The sequence below is a fragment of the Bos taurus genome, chromosome 20, assembly GCF_002263795.3.
Source record: "Bos taurus isolate L1 Dominette 01449 registration number 42190680 breed Hereford chromosome 20, ARS-UCD2.0, whole genome shotgun sequence".
NCBI lineage: Eukaryota > Metazoa > Chordata > Mammalia > Artiodactyla > Bovidae > Bos > Bos taurus.
In genome coordinates this window covers 14160984-14181032 of record NC_037347.1, presented here as the reverse complement: position 1 = coordinate 14181032, position 20049 = coordinate 14160984, and the positions used below count along the sequence as shown (strand labels likewise).

General features: G+C 33.3%; 1 protein-coding gene across 5 annotated transcripts in view; it reads right to left on the bottom strand.

Annotated features, from left to right (window-relative positions):
* The window catches only part of ADAMTS6 (ADAM metallopeptidase with thrombospondin type 1 motif 6), a 429734-nt gene that overhangs the window by 304009 nt on the left and 105676 nt on the right, over positions 1 to 20049 (bottom strand). For all 5 annotated transcript variants that reach the window (XR_009491879.1, XR_009491881.1, XR_009491880.1 and 2 more), the window contains exon 8: positions 17324 to 17429. Coding sequence is in view for 1 of the 5 variants with exons in the window: in NM_001193016.1 (NP_001179945.1) it covers positions 17324 to 17429 (106 nt within the window). In the remaining 4 variants the exon portion in view is untranslated. The remainder of the gene's footprint in view (positions 1 to 17323; positions 17430 to 20049) is intronic.

Sequence of the window (20049 nt, the reverse complement as noted above, 5' to 3'; positions counted from 1 at the left end):
CAAGGATACAGATGATTTCAAATATGCTAAGTCACTTCAGTCATGTCTGACTGTTTGTGATCCCATGGACCGTAGTCTACCAGGCTCTTCTGTCCATGGGGATTCTCCAGGCAACAATACTGGAGCAGGTTGCCATTCCATTCTCCAGGGTATCTTCCCGACCCAGGGATCCAACCCTCATCCTTTATGCTTCCTGCACTGGGAGGTGTTCTTTACCACTAGTGCCACCTGGGGAGCCCAAATATAGGTATCAAATTTATTAAAGGAAAGAGGGAAGAAATGGGAGTGAAAACGGGAATACGGAAATACACATTTACATATATTAAAACAGGGCTTCCCTGGTAGCTCAGCTGATAAAGAATCTGCCTGCAATACAGGAGACCCCAGTTCGATTCCTGGGTTGGGAAGTTCCCCTGGAAAAAGGATAGGCTACTCATTTCAGTATTCTTGGGCTTCCTTCGTGGCTCAGATGGTTAAGAATCCAGCTGCAATGTGAGAGACATGGGTTCGATTCCTGGGTTGGAAAGATGCCCTAGAGGAGGGCATGGCAACCCACTTCAGTATTCCTGCCTAGAATCCCCATGGACAGAGGAGCCTGGTAGGCTATAGTCCATGGGGTTGCAAAGAGTTGGATACAACTGAGTAACTAAGCACAACACATATTAAAACAAGAAGGGTTCTTGCTGGGACTGATAATGATGATGTGCCAAGATCTAAGGAAAGATAGATAAATAGATATAAAATAAACTCAGCTCCGTGTTCTTGAGGTAAATAATAATTTAAAAAAAAAAAAAAAGGAGAGTTAGTGAACCTGGTGCCCACTCCACTGAAAGAATAGTGATAGGAAGAGAACATTATCATGGTTGGTTTTATGTGTTTAATAAAATACTTCAGATTAGGTAATGATTGTCATTTGTTTGACAGAGAGAGATAAAGACACATAGAGGTAGAGAGAGAGAAATGAGAGAGACGCTCTTGTAATTTCCCACATTTTGTTGAGTATGATAAGTCTGCAAGGCTTGTTCTTAACCCAGGCCCCAGGACATTCCTCAGAATAACTTTGAGAAATGAGGTACATCTCCCTGGACAAATAGCAGGTTTACTTATTACTTGTCATAAAAGTATTGGGCTTCCCAGGTGGCCCTAGTGGTAAAGAACCTGTCTGCCAGTGTAGGAGACAAGAGACTCAGGTTTAATCCCTGGGTTGGGAAGATCCCCTGGAGAAAGAAATGGCAACCTACTCCAGTATTTTCTTGCCTGGAGAATCCCAAGGACAGAGGAGCCTGGCTACAGTCCATAGGGTTGCAAAGAGTTGGACATGACTGAAGCAACTTAGCTCACATAAAAGTATTAGATTCCCCAAGCTCACTGTTTCTCAGTTTTGATATAAACCCACTACTTGTGTGGCATTTATCTGAGGCCATACTGTGCTGCCCATGTGTGATTTTGGGTTCCTTCCAAAAGGAAACAAAATAAATATGCTAATGCTTATACTACTTGCTGTGCTTAAGTGCCTGATCCAGAAACTCATGCCTTTTGCTAGCATCCATACAACAGTAATAAGCTAACTTACTGGCTGATAAGTAAGGCAAAAACAAATCGCCAATCCAATGATAGAGGCTTGTACTTGATTAGGATAACATCGTTAGGAAACAGAAACCCACTCCAGTGTTCTTGCCTAGGAAATTCCACAGACAGAGGAGGCTGGTGGGCTACAGGCCATAGGGTTGCAAAGAGTCACACGACTTAGTGACTAATAACAAGGATAGCATAGCCAATTATGGAAAGCTAAGCTAAGTAATCTTGATGCTGGGAGGGATTGGGGGCAGGAGGAAAAGGGGACGACAGAGGATGAGATGGCTGGATGGCATCACCGACTCAACGGACGTGAGTTTGAGTGAACTCCGGGAGATGGTGATGGACAGGGAGGCCTGGTGTGCTGCGATTCATGGGGTCGCAAAGAGTTGGACATGACTGAGTGACTGAACTGACAAGTAATCCTGAAACCAAAGTACTCCAAAATTATTATTCTTAACTTTTCAGAAAATTAAGTACAAAATCTATTTAAAAAAAGTAGGCTTTTTGCTTCCTTTCTTTCCCAGGAAATAAATTGTTTGATGAACATTTTCAGCTCAACCTCCCCCAGGCGATACAAATGAAAGACTAGGAATTTCCTTTCTCATATCTTAGTACTTCTGATTGTATCTCAAAAGTTTAAAGGACACTTATTTCTACACTGCGAGTAAAAAGTTTTCCCTTTTCCTCTAATATATCACTCAAAAGCAATAAAAAAATGGGAAAAAAGAAACATAAACTCCACATTCAATGAAAAGTAGAAAACTTGTAAAACCATAAACCACCATGACATAATGTATGTGGAAGGATGACTAAAGACAGAAAAATCAAACAGCAATGAAGAAAGACACGCAGAGGGGACAGTAATAATTGATCTAAGCTAAAACGAGTAGAGCATGTTCTCCAAAGTTAAGTGCAACAACCTGAGGGACAGAACCAACAATACTTTCTTATAAACAGCTGGAATAAGGGTGCAAACTGTTGGAATATACACCCTTATTCTAGTTGTCAGAAGAGTAGATGGGGCTGACTGGGGAGTAAGTCAAACCATATTTGTAGGAATCAGTCTATCAGTGAGAAAAGGTGAAAGAGAGATTCTATCTTGCCAGTAGTTATCAAAAAAAAAAAAAAAATACAGGGTTAAAGAATTTCAGTCGTGCAACACTGTATATCATTAATACATTTCTGTTGACAAAGTAGCTCTGGTCCCTCTGCAACATAACCTTCTACAAGTAGTTCATCCAGAAAAATCAAACTCATTCAAAGATGTGTGGTTCAAAAGGAAAAAAGAAGTGTGTCTACAAATATATTAAATATTTAAAAGAAAAAAAAGAATAGGAAAGTACAAAGAGAAGATGAAGGACATCTGGCAGAAAAAAATATTGCTACAGAAAAGATAAAAATTGGACACATATGAACCCAAACTTAACAAAGCCATCATTTCAGAAAAATAAGAATTCAACATAGAGATACAAGTAATCAGGGAAGATATGGTAAGACAAGAGATGAAAACATGAACTGTCAGAGGGAATAAATGGAGGAGGGGGAGAATAAAACTATTACAAGAAAAAGGCCATGCTGAGGTAGCAAAAAGAAAAACAGGCAACTGCTAAAAATATTCCTCACAGAAGTAAAAAGAGCAGAGTTTAAAAGGATCAAAGTAAAAGAATCCAATACATGTATCACTATTATTCCCAAAGAGAAGAATCAAAATAATAAACACTAAGAAAAGTGATTTAAAAGTACAAGAAAACTTTCAAGAAATAAAAATGGCTCAAATCTCATCAAATGTGAATTATTCTACATCCTAGGAAAAACTGACACAGGTGCATCCACACTACATCACATCCTAGTAAAATTACTGGACATCAAAAATGAAATATATTTGGGGCAACACAGGGCAAAAGATCAAATTACCTGTAATAGTAAAATAATCAGATTAACCTCAGATTTCTCCATGGTGACATTTAACACAAGCGCACAATAGGAAAAGTGCCTAGGAAAAGTCTTGCATCCAGCCAAACTGAGTATAAAGTCATTTTGAATAAGACCGCAAGAAACAGAGGTCTTATGAATTATTCTTATAACAACTGCTTCAAGATAAACTTCAGCTTTGTTTAAAAATAATGTAAAGGTGTGATGGTTTATTGACTCTGAGTTTTATAGCAGGCAATATATACAACGCATGTGAAATTAGTCACCAGTCAGATTAACTCCCTTATCATATTTCTTAATCATATTTTCTTGTTTGTTGTTTTATTTTTCTGGAGAAGTTAATTTTATTCTCTTATGTTCATAATATATGATATGAGGGAATAAAACATACATTATACATAAATTATAAAGCAAACATCCATGATATCTCCACCGAATTTAAGAAACACACATTTTCAGAATAATAAGAACTTGTCTCCTGTACTCACCTTAACAGTTATATCCTTCTTTTTACCCTGAGAGAGAACCACTATCCTGACTTCTGGGGTAATCATTCCCTATGCAACTCTAAACAATATATGTTAACTTTGCCTGGCTTTGAAATCTATACAAGTGGAATCACAGTGCACATATTCTTTTATAACTTGCTTCTTTTATTCAACAATCTGTTAGAAAGCATCATCTCGGCTGAGCTGTCTAGCTACACACACCATTCATTTTCACTGCTATATAGATTTCCACTGTAAATACACCATTTAATTATCCATTCAGTGATGAAGAATTTGCTGTAGTTCCTGATATGGGGCTACTATGGACAATGCTGCTATGAGGATTCTTAAATATCCTGGTCACATATGTAAGAATATCTCTACAACAGCTTCTTAAATTTTTGGTATCCTTTACACTCTTAAAATTATCAATGACCCCAAAGACCTTTTGTTTATGAGGTTGTGTGTAGTGATATTTATTATAATAAAAATTAAAACTGAGAAAAATTTTAAAGTTATTAATTCATTTTAATAATTAAATGATTAGATTCATTAATAACTCAATACATGCTAACATAAATAACCACTTTAATTTTAAAAATCTTCTAAAACAGAAGAATGTCACAGAGAATAATAGCATTTTTTAATTATATTTTTGTTAATCTCTTTAGTATTTGGCTTATTAGAAGACAACTGGATTCACATATTTGATTCTTCATTCAATCTATTGTAGTCTTTTGGTTTGGTGAAGTATATGATGAAAATTTGGCCTTACATTAACATATAGTTAGAAAAGGAAAGAGTATTTTCATTAGTCCTTTCAGATAATGGTAGTGTTTTTTGATTCTACAATAAAACTTGACAACTAGAAATTTCTTAAAAAGTTTAGTTGCAATGCAGATTCTGAAACTGTTATCAATGATCTCTTTGTATCCTGTTTCATCAATTATCACCAATCGCACTGGAAAAGTCTTTAAGTATTAGGAAGCTGTCAGGCTCACAGTGACAGAACTTTTATTAAATTTGAATTTTCGCTCAAAAATGTTCAAATTTTATCATTGGCAATAAACAGGATTGGTTGTTTTCCTTGAATAGTAAGCTCTTTTGTTCATTTTTCAGGTGAATTTCCGCTAACCACCCATAGTTTTTCATTTGTTCTTTTAAATAAAAATTGTGTTCCAGGAAAAAGCAGCTAGTTCATCTCAAACAACTGCACAAGCGCTTTTCATTACAACAACCAACAGACCAAGACATGAAGCAAAAGGAGGTTTACATACTTCCCATTTTGTGAAACAGATGATTTGTTAAAAGACATGCACTTAAGGGTCATGATTTAATAAAATTAATAATTCTTCTGCTTCATCAAAGATATTTTTAAGTGAAACTGGAGTGATGGTAACAAATACATGACTATTAGTATGGTTGCCTAGATTCAAGCTAAAGTGCCAGTACATACTCAACACTGTTTTTGTACAATCAGAGGAAACAAAAAAAAAAGTCTTAGTATTATCATGAAAGAAAAAAAGAATACAAAAAAAAGAGGGAGTTAGAAGATGTTCTTGACACAATCGAGAGTTGGAAAACTGACCAAGGAAAAGAGGAAAAGAGACAGTGATAAAAAGACATGTTCCTTCAAAAGAGAAGACTGTTTTCATTATCAATGTATCCATAATACATTATATATTTGGTAAATATAGCAGCTGCTCAGTAAATCTCTGGAATCAAATAAATTGTACATCAATGAGAGAGTACATACTGATCAACTGTGAACCATAACAGACATAATTTGTGAAGTATCATACATTTATACATCCCTTGATGGTGAATAATATACTGAAAGTACGTACTATCATATAAGCAGTAATAAATGGGCTAGAGGGCAGGTTTCAGGTCAAAATAAATGGCATCATCCGTCAGAGACAAGGTGATTGCTATATAGAGACCAAGAGATATGCAATAAAGGTTACTCATTAAGTTTCTGTAACTGAGGAGTCTATCGTACATATTAATCTATTGTTATACATGCTTTTCTCAAATGTAAGTACATAGTTTTCTATGCAAATGATATTTTTTCATTTGAAATTATATTTAAACTTCCCCTTTCTATGATAGACAGATACAAAGAGATATATCTTAGGAAAGAATGTCTTATGTTTTAAGATATATACAAGGCAGCTCATTTGTGGTTACATTTTATGTCATTTCACCATATATTATATGACCATTTAACAGTGCAAAAGTAATACAACGTGTGTGTGTGTGTGCGCATGCGCTCAATCCTGTCTGATTTTTTGTGACCCTACAGACTCTAGCCCACCAGACTCCTCTGTCCATGGAATTTTCTAGGCAAGAATATTGGAGGCTGCCATTCCTACTGGCAGGCTGCCATTTCCTACTCCAGGGCATCTTCTCAACCCAGGGATCAAACATGCATCTCTTGTAACACAAAATAACAATTTACTTTTGATTCTGGTACACAATTAATACTGGTTCTTTTGGAAGATTTGTAAAAATGAAAAAGCGTAAATATAGACTGCTGAGTAAAAATTTAATATGCATTGTCAGGATTTCTTCTAAAAATCAAAACAGATGTTTTCAAACCTAACAGAAAATCTATATAGCTAAGGAAAATCTTAAAATGCTTAATTCAATTTTTTGTCTAAGCAGTTAATTTTGCCATGTTGCTAATATATTAACATCATTGTTCTTTTTAGAAAACCATGGTACTTTAAACTCTGCTTTTCATTTTATTAAATATAAATTCTCCACTAAAATAAGTAGATGACTACTCAGTTCTTCAAAAATATAACACATTTACAACTACAAAAAGAATAGTTTCCTAACATTTTCAATATGATTAAATTTCTCTTCAGAAAGTGATGAAATAATTATAGTCTAAATTGTGACAATTATAAAATCTCAAAACTACATCTTCTCATTGTAGCAGAAAAATACAAAGGCACAAAGGGACATCTTTCTTTACAATTATTTTCCATTTATTCTCTTTGATCTGTTCTTAGTCATAACTGATCTTGGCTACGAATCACTTGTTATAAAAAAGCAAAGATGAAATTTAAGGGATGTATTCAGAAACTTCTCTACCCACATCTGGCAAACATTTTTAGATTTAACAGCTACCCACTAGGATAGCTATTACCATTTGTTCATGTGTTTTCTAAAACAGAGTTTGGAATTCACTTCTACTTTTGGGCTTTATATACAATTTACTAAACTAAGTGAACTCAAGATTCTGAACTTATTTAGGAAGATATTTAACAAGCGAGGTACCTAAAAGAATCTAGGACCTAGACTCTTTTCCACATGTGTAGAAAGCAATGTTCACATTTAGTATAAACATTTCTGAGTTGAAAGTTAGATTTCTAAAGCCAATGATATCACTATAATGCATTTACATCTTTTCTACTTCTACTTCACACTCTTTTCCTGTCATTAACTGCAAAGAAGCTAGGGGTCAGAGGAAACAAGCTATCTGAGACATACTAAGATCTGGGGCAAGGTGTGTCCATGTACGTGCATTTGTTTGTGTGCATGTGCAGTGAAAGGTAGGGAAGACAGAAAACCATGGCAAAGATAGGGAAGGCAGCTGAAACAAGGAAACCTCTGTTGTTATAATCTTCCATGTACTATGAGCGAAATGTAACTGAATTCGTTTATGGCAGCTGAAATTTATGTCAACCGATTAGTACAATCGTGTCTGCCTACAAATTCATTCTTTGTTTTTCTTGCAAAATGAAAAGAGTGCCTTATCAAAGTTCTTAAAGTTGACAGTGACTGAATTCTACTTCAGTAGGTTTAATATTTATATAACACTATTCCGTCCTGTAATTCTAGACATTTAATTCAGTAATTACCTGATTGGTTTTACCTACTTTTTGTATTACTGCATGTCATAGCAAAGACTTAATTATTGAAATAATTAAATTTGTTAGAATTATAAGAACTTTTCTTAAAAAATCTTAATGTTACTATCATTGTTTTAGCTATTATTGGGAGTATGTCTGCATATGTGACGGCCTATATATTAAAATACATATTGTATTAATATATATAACACATATATATATATATATATATGTATGTGTACATATGTGCATGTATGCATATGTTGACAGGCAGTTAACATAATTTTGGCTTCTTCCTAGCCCTGACAGTTATGGAGTAGTATTTTAATAATAATAGCAATATGTTCTAATTTGAAATATATAAAAATTTTATAGTAGATTTATAAAATCTAATACAAATAGGAAGAAACAGGTATATTATACCATACATGGTATTACTAGTTTAGGTAAATAACAATGGCACCATACAGCTCTAGAGTTTAATCAACTGACAGAGTAAAATGTTTGTCATCTTCCATTGAAAAAAATATTTCCATGTTAGAAAAAAAATAAGTTCATTGCTTTTCCCAAAGGGTGTAAAACCTTAAAGGAACCACAACATTCATTTTAGAGTTAGACCTTGTAATATGAACATTTATCATTCAATCATTCATTCATTCATTAACAATTATTGACAGAATGCCTATTACCTCACATTAAAGTACTATTTACCTCAGTCCCTATTACCCAATACATCATGTCTGGCTTTAAATAAACAATGGCAAGTCATGCTGAAACACAGTCAAAATGGAAAAAATAATCATCAAAACTAGACTCAGATATTATACAAATTTTGGAACTAACAGAATGGGAATTAAAGATAATTATAATTAATATTTAAGGGCTCTAATGAAAAAAGTAGCCAATATAGAAGAAAAGATAGGTAACAGGCAGAAAGATGAAACTCTAAAAAAAAAAATCAAAAGAAAATCTAGAAACCAAAACCAGTGTAATAGACATGTAGAATTCCTTTGATGATCTCATAAGTAGACCAGACTAACTGAGGAAATAATCAGTGAGCCTGATGACAGCTCAATAGAACCTGCCAAAATTGAAATACAGAGAGAAAAAAGAATGAAAAAGATGCCCCCCCCCAAAACAGAATAAAACATCCATGAACTCTGGAACAATATCTGAAGGTATTACATGTATGTAATGTAAATACCAGAAATAGAATAAAGAAAGACTACAGTCGAATAAATGTTTGAAGTAATGACCAAGCATTTTCCAAAATGAGCTGATACCAACAACAGACTCAGGAAGTTCAAAGACTATCAAACAGGATAAATATTTTTAAAAAATCGATATCTACTTATATTGACTCAAATTGAAGAAGACAAAAGACACAAAATCTTAAAAGAAGTATCTTGTAGAGTACAAGGATAAGAATAGCAGCGATTTTTCATCAGACATCATGCAAATTCTATATCCAGTAAAATTATTCTTCAAAAGCTCTGAAGGATAAATACTTTCTCAAACAAAAACTGAAGGAAGCTATTATCAGTAGACCTGTACTGAAAGAAATGTTAAAAGAAGTGCTTCAGGGAAAAGGAAAATTAAATAAATTAATTAATTAAAAATAAATATATATATAAATTTTATATAAAATTTTTATGCTAAAACTCAAGAGAAACCATTAAAATTTTTAAAGGAACCATAATTGATAAGCTATGAGAAGAGTTAAATTGAAACCATGTAAAATGCTCAATTAAAACCAGAGAAAGGAGAAAAAGATAAGGAAAAGAAACAAACTGCAACGAAGAGAAAAGTTACAAAAATAGTAGATATTAATTCAACTATATTGATAATCACTTTAAATATAAATGGTTTAAATACATCAATTAAAAGAGAGAAACTATCACGATGAGTAAAGATATAAGAACCAATTATATACTGAATTTAAGAAATCCACTATAAATATAAAGACCCAGTGAAGCTAAAGGGATGGACATACACAAAAACCTTGCTCACATGAATCAAGAGAAAACTGGGGCAGCTATATTAATTTTAGACAAAGAACACTTCAGAAAGGAGAAATTCTCAGGATAAAAATATTAAATAATAATTTAGAGATCATTTCTCTAAGGAGACAAAAAACTTAACAAGAATGTATGCATTTAACAATAGTGTCAAACATTTGAGTCAAAACTGATACAATTTGAGTCCCAACTGATACAAAAGTATAGGGAAACACACAAATCCATCACTATAATTGGAGACTTAAACATCCCTTTCCCAACAATTGATAGATCAAACAGGAATAAAAAATCAGTAAGGATACAGTTGACCTGAACAGCACTATCAACTGGATCCAAAGAAGAGACATACACAGGGCCAACAAGTACTTGAAAAGATGCTCACATCACTAATCACCTGGGAAAATCAAAACCACAATGAGATATAATTTTACATCTGTTAGAATGGCTAACAAGAGATTACAAGTACTGGCAAGGATGTGGAGAAAAGGGAACTACTTCGCACTGTTGGTGAGAATGTAAACTGGTATAGCCACTATGGAGAATAGTATTAAGTTTTCTCAAAAAAATTGAAAACAGAACTATCATATGATCCAGCCATCCCACTTCTGGATATGTAGTCAAAAGAAATAAAATCACTATTGCAAATAGATACCTAAACTCTCATCTTCATTGGAGTATTACTCACAATAGCCATATGAAAGCATACCAAGTATCCACCAATGAATGAATGGATAAAGGAAATGTGATACACATCCCCTCTCACACAGTGGAATATTATTCAGTCATTAAAAAGGAAATTCTGCCATTCCCTTCTGTACAGCAAAAGAAACAATCAACAAAATAAAAGGGACTCTATGAAAGGAAGAAAATATTTGCAACATGGATGAAACTTGGGGCATTATGATAAGTGAAATAAGTCAGATAAAGACAAATACTGTTTGATCTCATGATATATGTGGAATCTAAAAAAGCTGAACTCATATAGAGTAGACTGGTGATTGTCAGGGGATTGGGGTCTGGGAGAAATGGGAAGATGTTGTTCAAAGTGTACAAACTTCCAGTTATGAGATGAATAAGTTCTGGGGGTCTCAGGAAAGCATGGCTGACTATAGTTAATAAAACTGTATTGTATGGGCTTCCCTTGTGGCTCAGCAGTAAAGAATCTGCCTGCAATGCAGGAGATGCAGGAAACACAGGTTTGATCTTTGTGTTGGGAAGATCTCCTGGAGGAGGCATGGAGACTTCCATGGACAGAGGAGCCTGATGGGCTACAGTCCACAGATAGGATCGCACAGAGTTGGACACGACTGAAGCAACTTAGCACGCATGTAAGCACTGTATTGTATACTTGAAACTTGCTAACAGAATCAGTCTTAAATATTCTCACCATACCCACACAAAGAAGCAATTATATGATGTGCTGGATCTGTTAACTAACCTTATCATGGTAATCATTTCGTAATATATATGTGTATCAAATCACCACGCTGTACACCTTAAACTTATACAATGTTATATGTCAATTATATCTCAATAAAGCTGGAAAAAAAGGAGAAAACACAAATTACAAATATCAAGAGTAAATGATGAAATGTCATTATTTATATTATAGACATTAAAAGAGACAATAATAAGAATAACTGTAAAACAAAATTGGTAATTTTGCTGAAATAGTCAAATATGTTGAAAGACAAAGTTAACCCCCCCAAAAAAAGACTCAAAGATTTAAATAAATATGTTATCTCACATCTAATTTAAAAATTAAAAATTAATAATAGTCCTACAAATGAAATTCCAGGCTCAGATGGCTTCATTGATAAAGTCTATTAAACATTAAAAATGAAATAATATCAAACATGTACACAAACTCTTCTAGAAAACAGAACACTTCTTAATTCAGTTTATAAGACTAACTTCATTCTGATACCACAACTAGTCAAAGAAATTAAAAGAAAGCTACAAACCAACATTTTTTTCACAAATTGAACTGAAATAACTGGATCTTCATATGAGGAAGAAGTGGAATTTCAACCCTTACTTCACATTATACAAAAAAAGTTAACTCAAAGTACATTATAGATCTTAATATAAAAGCTAAAAGTATAAAACTGAGACAAAAATATTGAAGAAAATCTTCACAATCTTGAAGTAGACAAAGATTTCTTAGGACACAAAAACACAAACCATACAAAAAATATAAATAAGATTTCATCAAAATTTTAAAATTCTACTTTTCACAAGACATTATTAAAAAATGAATGACAAGCAAAAGACTTGGAGAAAATATTCACATTGCATATATATGATAAAGACTTTTATCCAGAACATATTGAGAATTCTTGCAGCTCAATAAGAAACACCTCAGTTTTTTTTTTTTTTTCCAAATGGGAAAAGAATTTGAGTAGCCATTTCAGAAGATAATAAATAACAAATATGCACATGAAAAGATGTTTATCATCACTATTTATCAGAAAATAGATAATTAACTAATTAAAGCCACAATGAGATACCACTAAAATGTGTAATGGGTAAATCAAAAAGACATAATAATAAATGTCAGCAAGGATCTGAAGTAACTGGAACTCCCATAGATTGCTAGCAGGAATGCAAAATAGCCATTTTGAATTAGAGTTTGTTTATTATAAAGTGAAACTAACATATACCATTCTACCAGCAGGACTACCCAAGAGAAATGAAACCATTATGTCCATACACATTCTTATACACCAAATCTATTTAAAATAGCTCCAGACGAGAAATAGCCTAAAATGTGATGTATGCTATTATGATATGGAATATTCTTCACAAAAAAAAGAACTATCTATATATACAACAACATGAAATGAATCTCAAAACCTGTGCTGAGGGAAGAAAGCTAGTCACAAACAGGTACCCACTACATGAGTCTACTTAAAACTACAGGAAACTATAGGAAAGACAAGTTTAATCTATAAAGATAGAAATTAGATCTGTGGTTGTCCGGGCCCAAGAAAAGCTGTAAGAGTGTGGAGACTGACTGTAAAAGGGAGCAGAGGGACTTTTCTCAGGTAATATTCATGTTGATATCATGATTGCGGTGATGGGTACACGGTTATATACATTTGTCAAAATTCATCAAACTGTACACAAAATGGATGCATATTTATTGTATACAAATTATACCTAACCATTTTAAAACTTACTTATGGGAAAGCAAACACTTTGAAAAAACAGAATACTTAACTCATTTTATAAGACTAACACTATTTTGATACCAAAATTAGACAAAGGCATTCAAGTACCAACTACCTTAGTGTATGTTTATTATTAGCCTTCTATCAAGAAAACACAACACTTGTACACACTGCTACATTTAAAATGGATAACCAACAAAGACCTACTGTGTAGCACAGGGAATTGAGCTCATTATGTAACAACCTAAACTGGAAAAGAATTTGAAAAAGAATAGTCATATGTATATGTATAACTCAATCACTTTGCTGTACACCTGAAACTATCATAACATTTTTAATCAAGTATACTCCAATATGAAATAAAAAGTAATATATATATATATATATATATATATATATACATAAAGAAAAAATAAAGTCTCCATGTATTATATATCCACCAAAAAAAGAAAAAACATTTAAAGATATTTAGGGGGTTTCCATGGTGGCTCATTGGTAAAGAATCTGCCTGGCAATGCAGGAGACACAGGTTCGATCCCTGGTCAGGGAAGATCTCACATGCCACAGAGCAATGAAGCCCGTGTACCACAACTATTGAGCCTATGCTCTAGAGTCCAGAGGCTGCCACTACTGAGCCTGCACGCCACAATTACTGAAGCCCGTGAGCCCGAGAACTTAAGATCTGCAACAAGAGAAGCCACTGCGATGAGAGACCCAAGCACAACTAGAGAGTAGCCCTTACTCACCACAACTAGAGAAAAAGCCCGCATGCAGCAACAAAAACCCAGCATAGTCAAAATAAATAAATAAAATTATTAAAAAAATAAAATTAAAGATATGTAGGTATTTGCAGCAGGAGAGGGGAAGTTTGAATAAAGAGAACAATAATAACAGCTTCCTAACAAAAGTTTTTGTTTACAAAAATTTACAGTTTTATCCTGAAGTCTTGCTACATTTTTCCTTCTTTAAAAAAATGCATCTCCTAACCAATCTTCTTTAAAAAGTATATCTCTGCTGGAGACCAAATATTGATACTGATTTCCAAAAGCAAGACTTATATATCCCTGCAGCTTTCAATACAACTTTCAACAATTCTTCCAAAATTAGAATTATAGTTCACTCAATTGCTATTAATTAATAAATGAGTTAAGTCAAATCTAAAAGTTTTATGATTGCAAAACCTGTTCATTTTTTGTGAAAAAAATCAGACATATATAATAGTAGAGTAGCATAATGAACTGTCATCCCAGCCACATATCATTAAGATTACAAAATTCAAAATGTTATTATTTTTGTTTCATCTTTCTCTTTTCTTCTTCTGTTAACAAGCAAATCTCAGATGTCCTGCTACTTGAATTACATATACTTCAACATATATCTCTAAAAAATATTGATTTCTTAAAAGATTTCTATTTAAGATTATCTGTTTTTGTACAATATATTATATAGCTTTCTCAATATATACATGCCTGGTTGAATTCTTGTGAATTCTCTTCAACATAATTTTTTTCAATTTCTAAAGCCTATGCTGCTAAGTCGCTTCAGTCGTGTCCGACTCTGTGTGACCCCATAGACGGTAGACCACCAGGCTCCCCTGTCCCTGGGATTCTCCAGGCAAGAGTACTGGAGTGGGTTGCCATTTCCTCCTCCAAGGCATGAAAGTGAAAAGTGAAAGTGAAGCTGCTCAGTCCTGTCCAACCCTCAGCGACCCCATGGACTGCAGCCTTCCAGGCTCCTCCGTCCATGGGATTTTCCAGGCAAGAGTACTGGAGTGGGGTGCCATTGCCTTCTCCAAGCCTATGGCAGTTACATAATTAATAAAAAAAAAAAAAATCAAATAAGACTGTTTTCTCTAAGGTTTCATTAAGTGTTGATAGCTTGTGGCCTGTGTTAAAGCCAGACATATTTAAATAAAGCATACAGATCAGTTTTTCATTTGACAAAGAAGCTGATTTTTTGCTTGCATACGGGAATGAACATGGTCTAGTCTTAGCTATCCACTGCTGTTTAAAATATACCATCCCCATATAAGTATGTGTGTGTGGTCGGTCATGTCCGATTTTTTGTGACCCCATGGACTGTAGTGTCAACAGGCTCCTCTGTCCATGGGATTTTCAGGCAAGAATACTGGAGTGGGTTGTCATTTCCTTCTCCAGTACATAAGTATACCCTGGGTGCAAAACCATATTCTATTAATACTCAGCCTAAAAATTAGTACAAAATATTCACAGTCTAGTAACACAGTAGAGGCACTTCTCACTAATTCATGGTCAAAGATTTTTCATAATCACTAACATTTACCTTACTAAATGATAAAAATGATAAAAACTTTTGTCTTATACTCTATATAGAGCACATTATACTCTGAAAAGTTCCTGATATATTTAACATATTATTTTGTTTCAGCACTTTATTTTAAGAATGACATGAGTTGTACCAGAGTTGACTTGCTAAATTCCTTAAAGTTCAACCCTACGATCTTAGAAGCAAGTAAAAGAATTTTCATCCATGAATAGGGGGTATGTTTAGCACATCCTAACTAGTTGTCTGAAGATAAAGGGATAAGGGGATAGAGATATAGGAATCAACACGGAAAAGCATTTTGTGGATTTCCCCCCAATTTTCCCTCACGTTATCAAACAAGAATTAGCTGCGAAATACTTACTCCAAGGCACATACATCTTAAGAGGTATATTCTACTTCTCTTTTACATTTCTTCTACATAAGGTACAAACCATTCATCTTAGGAAGAATTACAAGGAATTATCCATAAGGTCAACAAAAAAATCTAATAAGCTTATAGTAGCTCAGTTAGAATCTAATAAAAAATACAAAAGAGATAAACCCTCACCTTGCCTATTTAAGTGCATATAAGAACGGGGCTTGTAATGCATATGTTGACATTGACTAACTTGTGGTTGCATGAGGTAATAGTGCCCTCATTGACACATTATTCATCTGCTGCATGTTACTTGTCCTAACCTTTCAAGTTAATTGAACCTAAAAGACCCTATTAAATTCAGTCTGGTTGCATAAGATTATGACAGTCATTAATAAGTCAGATTTTTAAGTGAGTTCAAGATAAACTGCCTGGTTAAGAGGGCTCTTCCCTTTTGTTTCCCTGCTGTTTATTGCAATGGAAACTAGAATACCAATATTTTTAGGGCTTCATTAAAAGTGTAATACTGACTTTCCTTGTGTCTGAATTAAGTCAGGTTTGAAACTTGTTGGTTACTTGAATTCACACATAAATCAATACCAATGTGGTAAAATTTTAATTGCAACTTTCAAAGTAATGCAGGAGACTGACCCAATTTTACTCTTCACTTACGGAAAAAAAAAATGAATTACAGATTTATCTCAGGAATGACCTCTGAGGCAAGTATACAATAAACATTCATTTTGTTTGTTCTTTTCCCCCATCCATTTTTCTACCAAAAAAAGCAGACTGTAAAAAATTTAAGGCATACAAACAACATCAGAAGTTCTTGCAAATAGCCTGCTTCTTTTAGTTTAAAATGTTTGACTATCCTTTTAAAGCATTCAAACTTCTCTTCCTCCACATCAGCAAGCTTTTACATTTACTGTTGCCTGTTGCTTGAAATAAAGTAAGGGTTTTATTGCAACTGGGTGGTGGGTTGGGGGAGGGGAAAGTCATAGGATAGTTTTTGGCGCAGATTTATTGAAAACAAATATTAAAAATTCCAGATCCTCCTAAAAAGTAGTGAGAATGATATCTCACTACTCCTCTAATATCAGGGTTTTGTTTTTTACTGACACACAAGTACACCTGAAAATGCAAATTGCACAGCAGTAATTACACAAACTTAGAAAAGGCCATACTCATAGATGTATGAACAGTGAAAAATCAAAGTTCACTTTATGGTAATGATGTCAATCATGATTTTTAAATATATATGTATTGTCACTTTAGGAAATGAAAGATCATTTAAACAATTTGACTGTGAGAAATTGGGTGTTGAGTGGATCATGGTAAAGCTAAATTGTTTCAAACGTATATAAAAAAAACTTAAGTGTACTGCATTCACTACTCTGAGGACACTAATCACTGAATCAGAGAGACTATTTAACAAGTCTCCAATTCTTAAGATGATTTATCCCCAAACCTTAAATGATAACACTCTCTATTGAAATCAGACAAAAAGGCATAAAATATGGTTGAGTACGGGCATTTCACACAGTAGTTATTTATGAATTGCTCAAAAAAGTGGAGCTCTAAAATTTATTTTGATTTTCTTAAACTCACTCACTTGTGACCAATCTCATGTGCAATGGTAAAAGCTGAACCCAGGCCAATGTCTTCATTAATGCTGCAGCTCCTTTCAGGCTCACACATTCCAGCCACAGAGGCCAAGCCTGAATAAACAGAAGGAGACACAAAGGGTCAAGCCAAGGTGTTTCAGTCTTAAAAAGCCCATACTTATAAATGCCTGGATTCTTTTTAATAACCTCCATGCACAGAAGGAGCAGTTGGCAAAAGGTTAACTTTCTAGTCATTTGCAAAATCACTGGGGGGAGTTTCACTTTGCCGGCTAGACATTAATATTTTTTGAACTGCAGTCAGTGCTGGAAAATGTCTAGACTAGGGGTTAGATTTATAAATTTTACTTCTGGTAACTTGGGACCACCTAGTAACTTGAGCCAGAAGAGGGAATTCAAGAAAGCATTTCTATTTTAACATTCTTCAGGCTGTAGAAAGCAAAATATATCCACATTATTTTTCTAAAGAGATCTGTTTAAGTTTAGTGGGTTCATAAAAATATACAAGCAACTTTTTAGTTACCAGAAAAAGGGAATCCCAAACGGTTTTTTAAAATGACATTTTTATAAAAACATAAATGAATGATTCAAAACAGAAAAAAGAACTGTTAAAGATGCGAGGTTTTTGCATTTTTTTAAAAATTTTCTGAAATTAGTCCTGCAAGTGATGCAACAATTTCTTTAAGTATTTTAATGGACAGAAAGTCATTCACACACTCAGTGTGGTTCTCTCCTCTCTCACTCCCCTAAATGAAGTAGAGTTTTAGTAATAAAGCAAAAACTATGGTGTTAATTCACTGATTCTGGTGAAATGTTATGTTACTGAAGGCATTCTTCTCTTGGGAATTTTACTATGTAAAAATTTTAATATTTATTTTCAAATGAATACCATGTTCTGTGATTAGTCCATAACTTTAAAACAGTGCTGAGAAAAAAAAAAATATTTGTGTGAAAGATAAAATTTCATGTGTTATAAGGAAATAGATGCCAAGTCATACTTAACACATATATGTAGAATAAAGTGAAGAAAGAGTAAAAAAAAATATTTCATATATTAGGAGTCTACTATCATCACCCAGGTATGAATAATTATCTTCCCATGAAAAGTGATTTCAATCTAATTCAATTAATATTTACTGAATGCAATAAACAATGTTCTGTGCTAGGAACAATATCCCAGTTGCACTAATTTGGAACAGTAAAAGCTATCCAATTCATATTCTTATTGACAAGAAAATTCTAAAATTGCATTTCTATTGTATCCATTAATATGAAATATCAACACTTACTACCATATTGGAACAAAGTTGAGGTTAGTATTGGATTTGCTAAAAGACTGCTTTTTTTACTGTTTTATGTTGGGGGGTAGGCAGGAATTGGGGAAGGAGGTAATTTCTGTTTCACAGAGTTAATAGTGATACCTTTGTTCTGCTCTTCCATTCAACTAGAAGTCTTGGGACTTAAAGAAGAGGAAGTAAAAAGAGAGATTAGTTGGGCAAGATGACCTTATTGTTTTTTTTTTGGTTAATCAAAAAAATTTAATGACTATTACTTCTAAACTCCACAGAGAGAAAAAGAGAGGGAGGGAAAATACAAAAAACTTTGCAGTCCATTATCTTTTTTAAGCTACTGGTTCAATATGACCCATAATATGGGAAAAATAAAGCCACTCTATTTGAATATTGTTGCTCTTTTGAGCTTTATGAAATCTGGTTTAAAAAAACTGCTAATATTTATTGCTAAATTAACATTATTTATATTTCCCAAATATATTATTCAATAGGTTATCTTTTTGTTGTTATTGTTGTTCTTGTTTGGTATGTGCCATATAGCCCTATTTTTAATTGAGAATTCTAAATGACTCCCCAAGGTGTATTTGCAAGCACATATTTACTTCTGCATCTGCTATAAAATTGTTAGCTCTACTAAAAGAATAATCTAAGAAAGAACAGTTCTGGGAAATAACTACGATTTATTGAAAATACAAGGTATATCTTAACTAAAATAAAGAATTTAGATGCTAATATATTTTTTACAACTCCCCACCATTTTTTCTATTCTTGTAAAATTGAAGCTGTCAGTTTTTATGTGTGGATTGTGTTAATAAGGGTTTGATTATCATCAGGTCATTTAGATTTCCTCAGTTTGATGGCCAGTTTGCCTGCTTAAATCTACTTAGCCATGTCACAATTAGTCACCAGCAGTACTAAGCAAGACAATATTCAAGAATTGGCATAAAACCAATATGAAAGTTACTAAAAAGACCACTCAAAAAGAAAAAAATCTGATCAACTGTGCTGATAACATATTCACCATATATTAAATTCAACACATGTATATATAATGCAGTTCATTCAGTTTTCAGCATAAGAGATAGTATAAAAATAATTCATAATAGTTTATAATTTGAAAAATATAATTTATATGATTGAAAATACATTGACATGTACCCAAGTATTAATATATTGATTCTAGACATTAAAATATACCAAAGCATTAGGCAGTGTTACTATTTATGTCCCAATGAAGAATGTATCTCAAGTATAAATAAACTGCTTTTAAAAAGCAAAATAGACCATGTACAGACCTACATATAAATATAGCTATACATATTTATTTCCTCAAAATATACATGCTACAGAATACAAGCTGTAGCTGGTATCCTCTTTGGGACTTAGTGGATACTGTACCTAAAACTGATTAAGCACTTAATAAA